This window comes from Epinephelus moara, chromosome 2 (genome assembly GCF_006386435.1).
Source record: "Epinephelus moara isolate mb chromosome 2, YSFRI_EMoa_1.0, whole genome shotgun sequence".
NCBI lineage: Eukaryota > Metazoa > Chordata > Actinopteri > Perciformes > Serranidae > Epinephelus > Epinephelus moara.
This window is the reverse complement of record NC_065507.1, coordinates 33346236-33366391: the sequence shown is the minus strand read 5'-3', so window position 1 is coordinate 33366391 and position 20156 is coordinate 33346236. Positions and strand designations below refer to the sequence as shown.

General features: G+C 39.0%; 1 protein-coding gene across 1 annotated transcript; it reads right to left on the bottom strand.

Moving 5' to 3' along the window:
• Positions 1 to 437: 437 nt before the first annotated feature.
• On the bottom strand, positions 438 to 13006 carry ppp5c (protein phosphatase 5, catalytic subunit). Its single transcript, XM_050071475.1, has 13 exons — positions 12900 to 13006; positions 8770 to 9011; positions 6815 to 6962; positions 6512 to 6633; positions 6360 to 6425; positions 5405 to 5503; positions 5147 to 5252; positions 4846 to 4988; positions 3619 to 3706; positions 3472 to 3512; positions 3171 to 3349; positions 3000 to 3081; positions 438 to 1597 (listed from the first exon to the last, which is right to left on the bottom strand). The coding sequence occupies exons 1-13, from the start codon at positions 12994 to 12996 to the stop codon at positions 1535 to 1537; spliced, it is 1476 nt and encodes a 491-aa protein (XP_049927432.1). The 5' UTR covers positions 12997 to 13006; the 3' UTR covers positions 438 to 1534.
• Positions 13007 to 20156: the final 7150 nt, after the last annotated feature.

Below are 20156 nucleotides of genomic sequence, written 5' to 3'. Positions count from 1 at the left end.
CGCCTGTTCAAGTCCCCGTCCGGACCAAAATATGGAGCGTGGACTGGTAGCTGGAGAGGTGCCAGTTCACCTCCTGGGCACTGCCGAGGTGCTCCTGAGCAAGGCACCGAACCCCCCAACGGCTCTGAGCGCCTGTCATGGGCAGCCCACTCTGACATCTCTCCACTTAGTGCATGTATAGGTCCTGTTTGTGCATGTGTGTGTTCGGACCTGTGTGTAATTGACAAACAGAGTGAAAAAATTGAATTTCCCCTTGGGGATTAATAAAGTATATAAAATTAAATTAAATTAAATTTAAAAAAATTCCAAGGTAACGAATACACAATTCTTCTTATTTTCAGGGAATCATTACACTACAGAAAATACATTACATTCCATATACACCCCCCTGAATCCTACACACTGGACCTTTAATGGACAGAAATAAAGATATCAGCTTGTTTCTAAAATCACTGGACTGGATTTTTTTATTCAATATTTTTCTCCAAACATTACACGGAATCTTTAAATGATACAGTATATATACATACACATCAGTGTATTTCTTTATCTAAAAAGTTGAGGGCCATTGGACAATGCAGCTGTGCGTTTCAAGACAGGATTGCATTTTGGACGTTTGTGTACTGAGGAAATCCACACATGGGTCACCAGTAATTGAACGTGTGTTGGAGACTAGAGTGCCATCAGTGTTTGCCTTACACCAAAGCTAGTTTGGAGAGTAGACTGTGCGGGAGCTGCCGGGTGAGTGGCACAATGACGCTCAAGGATGAAAACATGGAGAGCAGCAATATCTTCCTCAACAGGAAGCAGTGCAGCAGTGCAAATTAAATGTTACCAGCTACATGACTGAACCAACTAAATACACCACTAATGGCAAACAGCACCTTTAAGAGTGTAGCCAGAGACAATCAATCTATTCTTTTTTTTGTACTGGGATCATACATGTAATCATTTTTGTATTCCTTTAAAATAATAAACAAACTGACATACTGTAGGTTAGTTTGTGAAACACTGATAGACATGCTGCTCTTAACCTGGTTTACAATGCTCCAAGCTGTGTACACGGGCCAACAGTACAATGCTGGGTTTCAGAGTCACAAGACGCTTCTTGTAAAAACTGAACAATCATTTTCATTACAGATCTTTGGTACATATCAGCTATTTCATCCCATCTGCTGAGTATATTAAATATTTTAAAACCAAGCAGCTCCAAGGAGACTCATCTGAAAGGTTGGTTTCTTTACCCAGTGACGGAACACATGAATGGACAATGGAAATGGGGATTTTTCCAGTTCTAACTGATAACATGAAAGAATGTGCCCAGTTCTGGACTGGGCTTGTGTAAGTGATCTTTTCCCATCTGAACTACACCATGTGTTTTCTGTTTACAACTAGCGGAAGTTTGTCGGGGAGAGGGATCCCTTGAGGCTATGCATGAGCGAGAGCATGTCCGAGCACTGTAGGGAGTGAGGTGGCTGGGATGGTTCAGGTCAGATGGGAGGTCGTCAGTGTCACAGACAGATTTGTGTGGCCTCTACATCATCCCCAACTGCATTAGCGTATTGGCGTATGCCATGGGCTTGACATTCGGATGAGGCTGTAAAGGAGAGTGAGAGGAAGACAAACATTAGATCATGTTTGAACAAGCTTTATAAAAGCCCTAAATTTATCATTATAAGGTCTACTATGCAGGACTGTCAGTTAATGTTTGTAAACACGCTTGTCAGTGAAAGTGAAACTAATAGCCAAACCCAGATTCATTCTGGTTTGCTGTTTCGCCTCACTACATTTGCGTTTTCTGGCACAGAGTCTCTAGGAAGTCTGCTTATTATGGTCACCTGGTTGCTGGCTTTGTAAAGCCCCAACCTCACCTGAGTTAAATGCCTCAGCTAGTCGTCAAAGGTGGATTTGTTGTAGTTGTTTTAGATGTTTCTGTCTTCATACCAGTTGGTTCTGATAACATTTTGCATATCTCAGTCCTTCCAGGATTTTGTGGGCTATTTTTGGGATTGAGTGACCTGAAATGCCTGATTTCACAGCAGCTTTTCAAAAAACTGCCATGCATGTTGCAATGTTTTCAGGAAATTTTTTGCAATGTCAAAAAGTTTTCACTTGCAAAAAAAAGTTTACACTTGAAAATTGAAAAAAATAGTTGTAATGCTGTCTTGGATTCAGAGCTTATTGTTATGAGCATTCAGTATTTCCCAAAGAAGTAGAATCTACTTGTGATGGTGGTGGAGGGGGGCTGACAGCTGAGGAGACCTCTGCCCCCTTTTGTCGTTTCAGAGAGCAGCTCTCCTCCTGCTCTCTCTGCCCGGTTAGCACCAACTAACACAGCAGCAGCAGCTAACATCCAACACCGAGCTATTAAACGGTCCCAACAAACTCACACTGACACCTAACAGTATAACTCTGTAGTTAAAGCCGTTAATAACAGTTGGCTAATGTTAGCCAGGAGATGCTAAAAGTTAGCCCTGTCACTGTGTATGTAACTGTCCCTGGCACAGAGCTCACACTTCTGCAGCAGTAATCTCATGATAAGCAGACAGAGAGAGAGAGCTGGACAAGGAGGGGCAGAGCTCTAAAACGAAGTAAGATTTTCCCCATTTTAAATGATCAAATTTGCAATTAAGTTGAGGTGATCAACAAATTTCCAAAGTCATACAAAATTCACAAGGACTGGCTGAATTTGCATTAATTGTTGTGGTCGCAACGATGTAACATCCTGGAGGGACTGATAACTGCTTAAATAAAGTGGCTGTAATGTGACACATCATTACAGAAGGAGATTTAGTTAATAACTTTGATTTTCAGACTGTCCTCCTGACGCTCCTGAGTACAGTATTACCAACGCTAAAAACCATTGATACCAAAAATGATTAAAATAGGATCCATCAATTAGAGGGCGTAATTCCACCACCAGTGGCAAACAATTTTTATGATGTCATTTCCCCAAACAGCTCTGATGACTGTTGCAATTTTGAGTCCAGGATACTGACCACAGCAGTGAACTGGTGAAATTCTGGCTTGAGGTCTGATCCCCTGAGGTGGATATAAGCTCCTTTGTTTCCCATCTGATCACTGTGGGAAAGCAGAACACAACAGTTCAAGTGAACAGCCTTAGTAACAATGGCCTCTACACTCTTAAGTCAGCCAGCATGATTACTTACCAGTAGTTGGGTGCTGAGAACACGGTGATGCACTTCCCTGAGTGAGTGACCTCGTAGCCCTCAGCTTTGACCTCATGACTACGCACAATGAAATCCAGTTTGTTCTGTTCCAGGAAGCGCTCTGTCACATCCGGCCCGAACTGACAACTCACTCCTCGCTTGCTGATTGAGCGCCCATTCTTTATGACAGCGAGAGAGAGAGAGAGAGAGAGACAGAGAGAGAGAGAGAGATGTAAAAATAAAATCTTACCACTGGATCTCTGAGCAAACAGATCTAATGAGGTACTGAGTGGGAACTGACCTGAGGCTGTGGATCGGACCAGAGGAGGTCACACATGGGACCTGTGAAAAAGCAGAGGAAAGTGTTGAAATGTACCTGTTCTCCTTTCTAGGGATGATTTATTAGTGCCAGTTTTATACTGATGCTGCATTTGGAGTCTGAACCTACCTGAGTCTGGAGGCTGTCTGTTCCTGTCAATCTTCCTGAGGTCTTCCAATGTGACACCATCTTCACTGAACAGTCCACCATGCATAACCTGAGGAGGAGAACCTCATTAAGACTGTGTGCACAGCAGAAAATATCAAACCACTACTCCTGCAAAAATAACACCAGTCATCAGGAAGATTTGGGCAGATTATGCATGTATAATTTTTCCCATTATACAAAAAGAAAGCCCACACATCGTCAGTTACAGTCACTATATTTAAAGATGATAAAATAATCCATCACAGGCTGCACTGCCTGGTAGAACTCGCTTTGAGGAAACACATTGACTGTGGCCATATATATATAAAATGCATCTCTCCAGGATGAACATAAACGTAAAGGTAATTCTTGTTAGTCTTGTATCCAGGGTTCCCACACATTTTTACCAATGATTTTTCAAAACCTTCTCATAACTTTTCCATAATGTTTTATCCCATTTCCATGACTTGAACTAGTTTTAGTTTTGTATGCATTTATTTCTTATTAAACAGACCTCCAGTTTATGGACGTGTCTTGTATTTATGTTATGAATATGAGTGTTCACTATCCCGAAATACACAAAGGTTCATCGCTGTCATGTTCCTTCAGTCTTCCCCCTTGAAGCAAATCTGTGACCTCACACACTGGACAGATATTAATTATCCAGACATCCTGATCATGGTACCTGGTGGCCAACAGGTATTATTATTATGCTTAGTGTTGTCTGTAAATAACCAACCTGTTCATAGCCAATGGTTTGATCGCGGCTAAGATATAGTTGGACACGACAGTCCAATGCTGCTAAACTGTATGACTGTACTGCCTACCACTCAAGCAAATGTTAGCTATCCATCAATAGTAACTGTCACCAGTTTCAGCTAGTCATCTAAGATCTCAGTTTGAAAGCCTTGGTCAACCTGCTACACAACAGCATTTCTGCATTTTCCTGTTATTCAGTTATGTCCTGTTAACAGTTTTTCTAATTTCATAACATTACCAGGATGTAACTGACCGTGGGAAACTTGTGTAACTTTACTGCACTAAACCCCTTTTCAGGTTCAATTCTATCCTTAAATCCTTTCTGAAAAACAACACCAACTTAACTGCCTACAGAATTCAAGTATCAAACAGACACTGGACGTGATGAACAGCAACAAAACCAGCTATATGACCCTGTGACTGCTTTCAGCTCACAACGTCACTGCTTACCAGTACTTTGTTGTTGATACACTGTGCTAGAGGCAGCCACTGGAAGACCTCGCTGAACAGCTGGAACATCTGGGCTGTGTACTTGGCTTTGACCTCCCCTTCGAATCCATACATCTGGTTCATGTTGTCTGTCTCGTGGTTACCTGCATATAAAAATCTTGGTTAAACAACCCTGTTCAAATAACTTCATACAAAAGTCTGTAACAAAACAGTGAAAACCAAATAAAACGTGAACATGAAAAAGGATAATAAATTAATTTCAGTGTTGTGCTTTTTGACAGCACACTGTACGTGCTCTTACCCCTAAGCAAGTGGAAGTTGTCAGGGTAGAGCAGCTTGAAGCCAAAGAGGGTAAGAATGACCTCAAGAGAGAAAGAGCCACGATCCACAAAGTCACCATTGAACAGCTGAATCCTGTGGTTAAGCATTATGACGCACAAGCTCTGAGGCTTTTGGCCGCTGTTGTTGTTTCAGACAAAGAGAGAAACAAACAAGGACGATGACTGCACTGAACACAAATCTCAAAGCTGATGGGTGGCTGTCACAAAGAAAAGGATACATAGGGGTTGGTATCTGAGGGGAGGCCGTTCAACTGGAAGATGTTGAGGAGATCGTAGTATTGCCCATGGGTGTCACCACAAATTGTTATTTTTTCTGTCTGTGGCAAAGAGAAACAGAACACCATAAATAAAGTCCCAAAAAAGGACAACAACTGTAAAAAACAACCATGAAAAATAACAGGAACATTTTGTTTTATATTTTTATTTTATTATTATTATTTACAAGGGATGCACTGATTGGGAAATTGTGCGCCAGGCTTGAAGCCAATTTTTGTAGCAGCCAAACAGTTGAGTCTATCATGTGATGCCATTGGGCCCCAAAACTTTTTCCAAAAAACTTACATTGTGAAAGAGACATCTGTAAATCAGAGGGTAATTTTGTTTGTGCATCACAACCCCCATGAAATTACTTGTTTTACTATCAGAATTAAATTTATTTGGTCTAATAACATTTAGAAAGTTTGCACGATTAAATCCTTTTTAGCTCACATCCTGCCAATTAAACACAGATTTGTTGTTCACAATGTAGCATTATCAGAGAAGAAACAGGGTGCATTCCCTGACGCGTCAATATTGAGTTAACTGCATCCTCTTGTCCCAAAGGTGTCATAAGGAAGATTTGTTCTTCCCAAAATATTTGTTATTGTCTCCAGGACGACCTTAGTTTTGAGCCCCTGCTTTTGAGCCAGAGCATAAAAAGATCAACCGCTGCCATCAGTTAATGTCATCTTATTTGCTGATGGGCCTATAACAGTCCACAAGGCGAATATCGGCCAATACCAATGCACTGGCAACAAATATGTGTATCCCTAATATTAACTCTTGTGCTGTGACTAACCCCTACAGTCCTATCATGGGCTGATCACAGAATGTAAGGCTACTGTTGCACTCGTTCTACATGAACTAAAAACAATTTAAAGTCACTTCAGTGGTGATTCTCTGCAAAGTCCTCACCTCTTTTAATGTGATCTCAACAAGACTTGGTAGTTTTGATAGAACATCTTTAACTTGCACCAAAATCTGAAAGAGTGAGAAAAGTAACTGTTACTGCAGGTACAAGAAAACTTCCTTAAGTTAGTGTGTTTCATATGAACAAACCTGTTTACCTGATAAGCACACTTTCTGTGCAGTTTCTTCTGGTCCTTGAACCAGTCCATCATCTCCTTCATGAACTTTAATGTGACCTTCCCATCTTCCAGTTTGGGACCGACATACTCATCCTCAATTGCTGCAATACAAGATCGTCTTAATTTCAGATCAAAATTAATGAAGTAAAAATTAAATGTTCACTACAATATATTTTGTATCATTAGTTCCTGTTAATACGATATATACCATTACCAACTAAAGCACCTTATGATTACAGATATATATGTATATACATTTGTACAATAACATGGGACACTTACTCATGTTTTCGATGTCCAGTGAGTCAACAACAGATTTTTTAATCTCATCGCTGGCGATGGCTCTCTCAAAAGCCTTCTGTTTCACAATCTTGTTACATTCCTGATACTTCATCCTTGCATCCTTGTCATTTGGTCGAACCCTCACTACCTATCATCACAACGAGGAAATTAAATAAATTATTCACACTGGTTAATCATCAACTGGCATCGAGGCAGACAGGGACACTGACTCAGTGCAGTTGCAAAGACCAGGATACAAACGGCAATAAATGTGCATTAAGTTTTAATTCTGCAGTTTATACTGGATGAAAAATATGTTAACCATTCACAGTCAGACAGTGTTATGCACAATACATCTATAGATCTATGAGTAAATATAAAACTAGCTCCACTCTCTTATTGCTTCAAAAGGATTAACTCTTATTATGGGTTGTCATGGTGCTTGGTCCAGTTTGTGTGATAAATTGCTCTGACTGTGGCTGAGCTTTGCAGGTCTTTGTTGCCAAAGCCTTGTTATATTTATATTGCTTATTATGAGAATAGCACAAACCACAATAGACACCACATCAGCTGTGGTATGAGCACCTTCAAACTGGATCTAATTGGCATCATGACTGGATTAAAGGATAATCCCTATTTCAGGCTGTTAAGGCCACACGATGGGTCTAACTCATGGTGACACATCAACAGATGGAACAGAAAAGCTTTTTCTTTTGACAAAATTACAAAAAAATTATGATGGTCACACTTCAGACTATATGGCAGTTGAAAGTGCACAGCTACTTAAGCCTCATTTTCTCCAAGCAGTCTGGTTCAGTACACTACAAATTAAAACGGTTACTTTTGTGTTTACACTGTCAAAAGTTGTGGATGGTACCAATTAGTGTTGTCAAAAATATCAATTTATTGATACATATTGATTTAACCCTATGGGCCAGAATGATGCAAAGTGTGTCCATATTCACACCTGTTCTTCTCTATGGATTTTCTCCGCAACCGTGTGTATAGCAAGCATTTGTCGGTAGTCCAATGTTTTCACAAGGAAATAAAATGATAAAGTTACACTAAAATTATATATAACAAAGCTTTCATACAGCTTTGCACACACATTATTCTTGGATGGATTACTCAGCACAGAAATGCCATGCATATCACATGAAAGCGCAGGACCGGAGCTTTCCGATGATACCAAACACATCATTGTGCTGTCATCCCATCACAGTTCTTATATTGCCATATTCCAGAGAGTCTCCCCTCTTCATATATGGCAGAATATGTCAACTTCCAACTTGCTATGGTGATATACATGTAAAAATGTAAGAATTTAGTAACACAGATTTTTTTTTTTCATTGATATAAAAATTTATATAAAATACAGGCACATAGAAGGACATGTAATGATGAAAAATCTGGATAGCCCAGATTGTCCTGAGAAAAAAAAAAAAAGATATAGCATGTGTATGTAGCCTTTATAATGACTGTGATATGAGCTTAAAAGTAAAGGCAGTAAAAATACCCCAAAACCGCCTAGGGCCCATAGGGTTAAACGAGTACCAGCTGTGTTTACTTGCTCTCTTATTGTTAATGTTTATCAAAATTAGTCTGCTGTTCTCTGCTACTAACAAAGAGTCCTTGTTGTCATGTTATAGCCCTGTTATATTTACCTTTTACTTAAGAAAAAATTAAATTGTATGCCCTAAATGTCAATTTCCTCCATGGTATAGGAAATGGTATAAAATACTGTTATCTTTCAATGTATTGAATCAAAGTTAAAAAATTCTTGTATAGTGACAACACGTGCACACTGACTGACAAAGAAAAAATCCAGATTCTCAACTGATGATCTGAATCTTCAACTTTCAGTGTGTATGAGTTCTGTACCGGTTCTAAGGGTACTATACTGAAAGTGTTTGGTGAAAACGTGGCTTAATAGTCAGAGATGATATACTTCTTACCGTCTCATAGTCCTTGAGTGCAGCCTTGAACTTGCCCAGTGCCATGTTGGAGGTGGCACGGCGGTAATACCCCTTGATGTAATTTTTGTCTACCTCCAGGGCCTTCGTAGCATCAGCCAGGGCATAGCCATAGCACTCTGTGCGTAGGTATGCCAGGCTCCGGTTGCTGTAGTAGATGGCATTGGAGGGATTGACCTCCAAGGCCTCTGAGTAGTACTTGATTGCATTTTCATAGTCTTTCTCTGAAAAACAAAAGTTGAATCTTCACTGCAAAGTTCTTGGTTCTATAAAGTACCAATAAAAATTTCAGAGACAGTGCAGATAGGGCGGGTTCATTTTTTTTAAATTTCAGACTAGAACTGTTGACAGATTTTGACAAAAACTCCTGAATAAAATTAGTGCAGTGCAACCTAAATACCTAAATAATTGTGACGATGTAACAATATTCTGTATATGATTATTGGTGCATTATTTATTATTTAGTTTTAATTAAACATTTAATCTACAGTATGGCAGGTTGATATAGTATCTAAGAGGTGATGTTAGTTATGCATACTTCACTCATTTCACATTACTAACAATCATAAAACTACATAACTAAGTCCAGAAACAATGTTTTAGCTAAATCCCAATGTTCAAATAATCCAAATCACAAAAGACTTGTGGGCTCATAGCATCAATATACAATCATTCATCTCCAGCCCACACACATATGAACATCTGTGCATGGACGATTGTGCACACGTTGGGGAAAAGAAAGTTATGAAAGACACAACGAAAAACTTCCTTTCCTTTTTTTTTTAAAGACGTATATAAGGCATTTAACCCTTATTGGATAGGACAGCAAGGAGTGACAGGAAAAAGGGGAGAGACTGGGGATGACATGCAGCACAGGGCCTACTGTGGTAAGGATACAACCTAAATACATGGGGCGCATGCTCTACCAGGTAAGCTACTGGGGCGCCTAAAGAGAGAGAGAGAGAAAAAAAAAACGCCTTTAATCCAATTAGTGTGCATAAGATACGGAGGTGGCTGCTGCTAACCCAGTGTGCTCCTGCTCTACAGCCACACAAGCTTTTCTCTGTGACCTTCGTGTGTGTGTGTGTGTGTGTGTGTGAGAGAGAGAGGGATGCAGAAACTACACACAAATGCTTAGTAGCCAATATCACTGCCATGACACATGCTATTCTTATTCCCACTCTGTAGGGCTTAACTTGATCGCTAAATATAGCATTTCATATTGTCTACAAAATCCTGAATTAAGACTCCATAAGTAAATTTAGTTTACAGCTTATCTCAGTGAAATGTTAAGTGTTTGACATGAATCTACAGTTCTTGTGTCTAACCACTTGGGCGTACCTGTTCATTATCGTTGTTGTTGTTTTTTACAATTACTTGCATATCAGTTATAAATAAAACACTTCATGGACAGATCATACGCTTGCCTTTTCCAGTATATGTGATGGCACATTTAAACCGCAATTGCCCGTTGATTTTGAGTCATAATGTGTAACTATTTAACTCTATCCTATGTTTATTTTATACATTATACCTCAGACAAAATCAATCCTGCCCATCCTACAACAGACAGCCTTTCCAAACATCTGCTATGACTCATCATGGTTTCAACCCTGTTAACGCACGGGCCTCTAGAAATCCCAATCCTTAACCTACAGAGAGCATGTCTAAAGATACCCTCTTTATCATTCATAATGTAGCATTAGCCACATTCTACAATATTTTGCATGAGAAAGAACAAGCGACTGAGGGGCATTTTTAAATACTTATAAATACATAAATACTTTAAATTTACCAAGCAAATCAAAACAGAGCATAGTGGACAAAAGGCAGAGAACTTGACTTTTTTTGTGATGCTTTTTTTTTTCAAACTGAGAGTGGTGGAGTGTAACTAAGTATATTTAGTAAAGTAAGTAAAGCAATTTTGAAAGTACTTTTACTTTACTTGATTATTTCTATTTTATGCTCCTTACTTCTACTCCACTACATTTTGGAGGCAAATACAGTAATACGTTTTACTGCACTGCATTTATTTGAAAGCTATAAATCACTTGTTCCTTTGCAGATTCAGATTAATAGAAAGTATTTTTCATTTATTAAGCCAAATGTCACAATTTCTCAAGAGTCGAATGAAGGGTCATTCTGACACCTAGGTGGAGGGAATATAAAGGAACACTCGGCTACCTGCATCAGGGTAATTCTTAGTGATTTCTGTGCAAGAGTTTTGCTTGCCTGAAGATATCCTAACGCCCACAGGCTTTATTTTGTTGTTTTGTTTACTGGTTTATTTTCATTGAAACCCCATATAAGACCTAATCCCATACATAAGCGTATTTGTTTATTAGTGAAGGGGCATTTGTTTATTATTATTATTATTATTATTATTATTATTATTATTACAGTATTATAATTATTAGGGAGGCATTTTTTCATTGTGAAGGCTTTTATGAGATTTGTTAGTGCCACCACAAAAATATAATATTATATATATATATTATATAATATATAATATTTATGATTATGAAAATTAGTCTTACCGATCCCCAGTAGGGAAATTCTGGTGTTGCAGCAGCACAACAGTAATACGTATAGATACAAAGCTAAAGCTAAAAATTAAAAAAAAAAAAAAAAAAAATTAATAAGAAGTACAGAAAACACATACAAGAGGAGAATAAAAATAGAAACTATAAAAGAGCAATTAGAATCAAAAGTTCAACCACGCAGCAATATATGAAGTAATTAAAATTAGCCCCATCGTTACCAGCTGCAACATTAAAGGAATATTTCATGCATTTGTAAATCAGTTAGTCATGCAGTGTTATTATGAATTTGTGAAGGGAACTTTTTCTCCTGTATGCCTCCACTGAAAACTGAACATATCGATTTATTGGGGACCACGTTGAACAACAGCATAACATTATATCAGTTCATCCAATTACAAACTCTCACACGAGAGCATAGATAAGTTTCACTTTGAGCTCAGTTTTAAACAGGAAGGTTTTTAGCAAAAATTAACTTCAAGGTAGTACTAAGCATACACTGGATAAATGAAATTTGGATTATACCGCACGAGTTGTGTAAGAGTTTGTAAATGTGTGTTTTGATACAAGTTAATGCTGCTGTTTAATGTGGTCCCCAATCAATCAGTAATTCTATGTTTGCTGTGGCATGCAAGAGCAACACAGCATGACTCAGAGATTAACACGTGGTCATTTTGTGGATGAAGTATTTCCTTAATGTTATGAACACATTATTGTATGGATAATTATAATCCAGTACAGTACAGTACATGTGAAAATGACATGGGTCCTTCTGCGTAAGTGCTTCTTTTGGTTTAAGTATGATTTGATGCTAATACATTCGTACTTGTACTTGAATAAAAATTGAAAATTACTTATAACAGTGTATTTTCACGCTGTAGTATTGCTACTTTCACTTGCTAGTAAAAGATCTTAATACTCCCTCCACCACTTTAAACTGAAGCATGTCTTGGACCCAAAGGAAGGCGCGGTGTGACTGTTACTTCCTTTCAACATGAACTCACCTAACGTTAATAAGAAATGGACAAATCTAAGTACAGTAACCATACTGAAACACTGAGTATACCAATATGAGCTCAATATAATGTGACTGCTGTTAAACCGAGACTCTGCTGCCGCCCTCATGTTGGCTAACAGAACATTATGAGTTACATCTAAATCTCACTTTAAGCTTCACGATAACATGACAGCATTCAATACAACCAAACAGGCGAACACACCATGCGGTTAAAACCCATATACGGAAATAAATCTGAACTGTTCGTATGGTGTATCTATGACATGCGTGATGGCACGGTTTAACATCAATGCTTTAGCTGCTGCTGTTCTGCTGCCTGCTAGCTAGCGTTAGCTTAACCAGCTAATTTCAATACAGTGCAGCGTAATCCAATGAATGGGGTTTACAGATAGCATGCTTTCACAGCAATGTTAGCTTAGCTTAACAGTTAGCTGCCGGCTCCGGTTTGGAGCGTAGTGCTGCACAGTTATGTTGCTACTGTAAGTAATAGACGCATCTTTATCTGTTACATACAGCTGATAAAAGCCGTTGACTTGACAGGTCTGTCACATTACCTTTAAAGTACTTATTCGCCTTCTCCTTCAGCAGCTCTGCATCATTACCTCCCTCCGCCATCTTCTTCTCACTGACGTAATCCGGTACGTGCGCCATTGACTGCACGGTCGTAAAGGTCGTAAAGTCTTTCTTCAGGTTGTTGTTATTGTTGTCATTGCTTCAATTGTTCAGGTCATGGTTCAGATTCATTTTTGAAGTTAACTTCAGAGAATAAAATATTTTAAGGTTAACTTTAGTGAATAATGATAATGAAAGTAACAAAAAATATGTATAAATAAATGGAAACCATGCCATGCTAGACAGACAGATAGATAGATAGATAGATAGATAGATAGATAGTAGCATTGTATCTAAACACATCTTTTTTATATTTCTTAAAAGTTTAAAGTTTTACATTTTCACATACCTCTTATTTTCATTTTCTATTTCTTCTTTCTTATAGTTCTCTATGCAATATATCAGAGCGAATGTAATGCATCACAAGTTCCCAAGGAGATCAATAAAGTATTTCTGATTTCTGGAAATTATTTTCCAATCCTGAAAATAATTGTAACTAAAGTTAATTATTGGTGTTCTTAAATTGTTTATTACTTAAAAGATTAGAATAAAATGAATTAAGCTTTATTTCATTGCACAGAATAGGTATGTAGGTACTGAGCATCTCAACCAGCACTGAACAACTGGCAATAGAGGTATTGTACAAAATGTATAGTGCAAAGGATAATTTCAATCAATGCTAATAATAGGCTAGACATAATTATTAGTTATATTAAATTAGTGTTGTTAAAATGTTTATTACTTGAAAAAGACAATACACACCAGTGAAATCAGAGAAACTTTAATACAGATGCGAAATCAAACTATAATGAATTTGATTGAGTCATTTTTATTTAATAAGCCTAATGGAAAATATAATACACCAGTTCAGGTTAAACTATCTTGTTTGGTTAATTCTTAGGCATGTGCATGTTATGTTGACATTTTTGTGCCTGTGAAGGAAGCTGCATGTTTTGGGACGGGTCTCCTTATTGATTGTGGCTATGTTTTGTTTCCCTATCCAACAATAGTTTTCTTTGGTATTCGATTTAAATAAAATGAGTATGGGAGCCTGAGAGATGCTATGACATTTTTTAATACTACTACTAACAGCTTATTTTAGTTTATTGACCAGCAGGGGTCAGTGTAGACCTTCACTGAAAAATCAATGAAGTTAAGTAACATAACAGGTTGGGTTTGTAGGCATTCATTAGACTGCTGATACGTTCATGTGAGGTTAACCAGAAAAATGCTCAGATGCTGAGTAATGTGTTACACCAAATCATTAGTTAAAGATTAGGTAAATGATTCACGAAGGAGCCAATTTCCCCTGGCTTGTCTGGAATTAAGACTTAAATTTTGAGAGATGCCTTTTTCCTCAAGTCTCTGCCTCTCTGACTGAACTGCAATAATATTTCAGACAATTAAAATGTGGGCCTATGTAATGAAAAAGTACAGTATCAGTCACACGTCCTTTTGGTCGTAATCCAGATGCCTCAAGGCTAGAGGATGTTGCAGTGGAAGTTTCCTGCCATCTGAACTCAGCAATGTCGGCCTCAGGGCAACCACAGATATGGCATGGCGGGGACAAATGTGGCACAGGTGCACATCCCCACAACTTTACTCACCCACACATGGCATCTGACGCACCCAAGCCTCATATAACTGGTTTGCAAAAACATCACGCAACCTTTAAACAGAAACACATCCAAGATGAAACACCTTTCTTTTGCTGAAACTTTACACTGTGTGCTGTGGTCAGTCAGGAGACATCAGTCTTGTATACAGTGGCGCCTCCATGTGAGGGGTGTGGTTGGGGTAGGTCATGGACCCACTGATACAGTTGCCCCCACCAACAAATGCTGTCTTTAATAGGCTGTGGCACCCTCATAACTTGACATATTTTATGGATATTTCATAATGTAACAATAGTTGACAATAACAGCACAGAACAACTAGTAAACTGTACAATTAACCCAAATAGTGAACACAATTATTGCAGGAAGTTTGTGTAAAACGAGAGATTTGGATGAATTTTAATTTCTTCTCCCTAAAACTTGGCTATTGTTCTAATGGCTCTTTAGTTGTTTTAATTTCAGGACCAGGCTGTGTAGTAAAGTGAAACCTGTGTGAATATAGCTTGTGTTCTGTCTTCAGTGTGCCCTTATCCCATGAGATTTTGTGAGAAGTTTATGTCATGAATAATAATCTAAACTTTAGAAATAACCAATTAATTTAGTTTTCTCCACAGAAATGAATGAAGTTCTGACATAAAGGTCCACTGTATATTTATTTTTTAAGTTTTCTTACACTCCTTAAAATCAAGAAAGCTTTGTGACCCCCTGTAAAGCTCTGGTGACCCCACAAGGGGGCTGGGAAACCCCAAGTTGGGAACCAGTGACAGAAGCCATCCATTGGTACCAACCATGTTGGCATAGCTTGTCAGAAAGGGGGCTTATTATTGCTCTGAAGTTAGGCTCAGTTTTGGTGAGGGAACAACCAGCATGGCCATTTTTAAAGGGGTCCCTTGAACTCTCACCTCAGAATATCTGAATGAAAATGGGTTCTGTGGGTACTTACTTCTGAATGCAATTCCTCAACTCTCCATATTGACGTATCGTTCAACTAGCCCATATAGACAATTAAAGCAGCATGATCATATTCCTGAAAATGAATTATAGCTTTTGGTTTTGGTGTGCCATCCCAAGTTTTTTAGTGGCCCCATCTGACCGGCCCTTTGAAAAAAATCTGGAGGCGCCACTGCTTGCGCACCAGAAAGGAAAAGTCAACCCTTTTGACATATAGGTTTGTGGTTTGGTGTGTTTGGGTTTTAGATGGTAAGGGTTAGAAGTTCAACAGAATGAGAGACGCTCTGGAGAAGCATGTGACACAGAGGATACAGCCCAGTCCAGTCCAGTCTGCTGCTTGACTCACAAGAGACATCCCGCAGTGAAGAGTAAGAGGCCAAGCAGTCGGGTGACTCACTGTGACCCCTGTCGAGCACTTACTAACCCCAAAGAGTGAGTTCACTTTCTCTTAGCAAAGAGCACCTATGACTCGTCTTTCACTCTGAGCCATAACACGTCTAGCTCTGTGATGGTTTTACTAGTAGCGCTTGAGGGAGGGGGAAAAAGCTGACGTTACAGCCTCAGCCCCACATGAGAGTAAACGCAGACAGTGAGTGGGAGAGACAGTGTGGGAGGGAGAGAGGTAGAGAAAATCTGGCTTGCCGGGAGGACGGAGGAGGGAAATTGCTGTCCTCTTGGGTGCACGATGCATGAGCGTGGGCTTTGGAGGGGTCCTGAGAAAGTTAAAACAAACACGAGTGGAGGAGCGCAGAGATATACGAGCAACCAGAGAAAGAGACACGTGAAGGTCGGGGGGGAATGTGAGTGACATTCCAAGGTCGCGAGCCAATGAATGATGAGGCCTCCGAGTGAGTGGAGTATATGTTACATAGACCCTCTTTCTATTTATTATCCTGTAACATGTAAAGCCATTGCATAGTAAGTGTTCCAAACACCCACTTTTACTCTTTTACTCCACCCCTTTAACGTCATGGTGCCAGTATTTTGGAGAAGCTGAAACAGTTTTGCTTCCCCTCCTCTGCTTCACTCTGTCCAAATAATTCACTAATGAGAGCTTGACTCCAGGGGGTCTGTAGGGGGTCGCACTTATTTGAACCATATGTTTTTCTAGCGGGCAGGGCAAAGGACTTCAAGCAAAATTAAAGATAAATTTTGGGGTGGGAGGTGGGGGGGCTCATCCTCTTGAGCGCCACCCTTCCTCTTATTTCTTATTTCCCTCTTTCTTGCCTGTGAGCATTTTTTTTAAGATATCTCTTTGAGTCATCTACGAATCGTAAGGATTGCTCACATTACAGGGCTGCATTACAAACTCTCTCCTCCGTGTACCTCCCGTTGATCAGTGTGTAAATCACCATCCTGAAATGACACATTGCATGTTCACTGGAGTTATTTACAGGGGAGTGAGGAGTTGGAAATTTCATGTCACTGGAAAAAGAAACATGATGCATACCTGCCTGAAACGTCTGCTGCTGGCTTTACCTTTCCACATTAAAACCCCTTTCTGTTTCCTGCTGTGTTTCTTGGACTTGTAACCAGGGTGGTTCGGGGTGGGGACTGGAGACGGGTATAGAAAGCAATTGTGTTTATATTTTGTTGAGCGTCTGTTTACATTTCTTGTAGGGCTGTTTTAAGTATAAAGCGAGGCTGTTACCTTCAGTGGCAGCAATGAAATCAGCTGCAGTATATATGGCCTGGTGAGCAGATATGGTTTTATAAAAATATGATTGTGTTTATTGCTTTGTTTGTTTCTTAAAATTCTTTTCTAACTTTTGCATTTAAAGGCACAGTTTGGAGTTATTTAATAGGGCTTCAGTTTAAAAGGTTGTGACTGTTCTGGATGAACTTAAAGTAATACTTCACCCACAGAATGACTGTTAGTTAATCAGTTAGTCATGCTGTGTTACCTTGAAACGGTGAAGAAAACTTTGTTTTTCTCGCATGCCTCCACGGAAAACAGCGAACATATTGATTTATTGATTGGAGACCATCTTAAACAACAACAAAACAACATCAGAACATCTGTTAACATACTCTCACACAACTCGCACAGTATAATGCAAGTCTCATTTATCCAGTCCATGTTCAGTACTTCCCAAACACATGCATTTTTAAAACCTTAGTTTTGGAGTTTGGCTTTGATGAAAGCATACCTTTTATTTTCAGTTCAGTTTTAACAATTAAGAGGTGATTGTTTTTTTAGCTAAGTTCATGTGTCTGAACATACGATTGGATAAATAAGACTTGGGGGGGTGTAATGCATTACAGGCAACGCATATAAGTAAAAAAAAGTATGTATATTTTTATTTCTAAGGAACAAGTACTCTGTGTGTTCCTGTAATTAAACTGTACTTCTATTCTTTTGTATATTTTTGAGCCGGTAATCTACTCTTTACTACTCTACATTTGCCATTTATGCCTTCATTACAACTTGTCTGTTCTAAATGTGGGGACTAAGTGTAGGGGGGAGAGCACGAGAGGAGCACCTCCACTGCAGATGCTAATTTGCTCAAAAAGAAACCATGATGCGATGATGACAGAGTAAAACCCAGAACAAGAGGCAGCTTACAACAACAAAGCCTGGCCACATCTGACCACAATTTTTATACCAAAATCACAACATTTACATGATGAAGTACTTGGAGTGCCTCCCAAAGAAACACTGAGATCTATGCATTGAAAACTCCTAACCTCCGCAAGCTAAATGAAAAAAAGTGAAAATGTAGTTTGCTAGTTTAGGTGAGCATGTGTAATGTTAATCTTTGATGTTATGATAAGGAAGAGAGGGCAGTGAGAAAGAGACGGAGAGACAGTGGGAGATTGTTCATAAATGAATAGACTATCCTTATTTGTTTGATCAGCCTACCTGCTTCATTTAAAAAAAAAAAAAAAGTTTTATCAACTAGTGCTGTTTTTCATTATTTTGCACTGGAACCTTAAAAATATTAAAATGTAAAGTACCTTGTACTTTGAGTAATTTATTAACCAGGTACTTTTTTACTTTTACTTGAGTAGTTCTCTCAAATTGTATTTTTCACTTCTATAGAGTCATTTTTTATGAAAGAAATAAATATGATGTTACTGGATACATCCATAGTTTGATAAAAGCAACTGTTGCAGTGGGGTTTGAGTTGTTTCAGTTGACATTTTGAGCTTTTTTTCCACTATAAAAATAGGGAAAAACTGATAGTTCTTGCCACAAAAAAAATTTGGTTGTTTGTTTCTACATAAAAGCTTTGAGACAATTGAAAACAGAGAGAAACCCTTAAATTGTCTCAAATGTGTCCAAATGACTCTCCCATCCATCATTAACATCCCTTTTCATTTCAGCACTTCGATAACAAAAAGCAAGGTTTTTTTTAATGTATTAGAACAGACTGTGAGTTTGCACTGGCATGGGGCTAGTTTTTGGAAAACATTTCCAATTGAGCAGGCAGTTTTGACCTGAGAACTAACACAATAAGGAGCTGCATTAGCCACTGAAACCACGGCTCCATACCTGAGTGTAAGCCCACACACAGCCTGAATGGAATCAATTCTTGACGGTGGAAATGTGAAGCAGACTCTGGGAGGTTGTGTTTTTTTATGGCTCGTACCCAGCAGCCGCCTCCGGATCGACTGGCACCACAGCCTTGTTAAAGGAAATTTAGAAAATGACCGAGTAAACAGATAATTACAATAAATAAAAACAAATTGCTAAGGGAAGTGAAAGCAGCCCAGATTCCTGAAAAATTAGATTAGGATGAAAACGACTTTGCAGTACGAACTCAGTGTTTGGCACGAGCCTAGCCTTATTTGGCTGTATCTCTGGATGTCATGATAATTAACTGCTTTGTGTTTTCTACTCCTTTTTCATTTTTCCTTTGGTTTTTTCTGTGTCTGTGTCATCAGTCAGGACTTTCCCTTCCACTGTCATGGTCATCTTGATTCTCACCACACACACGCACCCCTCTCCCCTTCACATCTACTTTTGCCATCATTCTCTCATTTATATGCTTTCTGCGTATCCTCCTTTCTGTCTCTTTTTCTCATTTGAAACAGCACAAGTGTTTGATGTGTGCTGGGCACAAGAACAAGGGATCGGATACACACCCCAAACAGGAAATGAGAAATTCAAGCAAATAGACCCGTGTCTGTGTGCCTCTGAGAGAAAGACAGAAGCTCGCAGGGAGGAATGCAGATAGATAGAGCAGGGCAGACAGTGGAGGATGTGAAATAGACACACTGAATCAAGAGGCTGTAAATGTTGGAGGTGAAAAGGTTGTTAGTGAGCATGAGGAAAGAGGGAGAGGAAACACCCTGAGTTTAATATTTATAGACAGTGACCACCCCAGATGAAGCTCTACATCGCCCAATGACATCAACCACCCTACTGAACTCAGCAAGGATCCAAAAACTTTCATGTAACTGTACAAGTGATCTTGTACACTTTGCCTTAATTTTCCCAACAACACCTTTTCAGCACACCAACAGCTCACTTAAAGGGAAATTTCGGTTTATTTCAACCTCTCTCCTATCGTCCTAAATTTGTTTCAAGTGACTAGTGACATAAAAATAATAGTTAGCATGTTAGCCGTTAGCCTAGATACAGCTGGGGCGCATAGTAGCGTCAGACCTGTTAAAACGTAAGTGAAC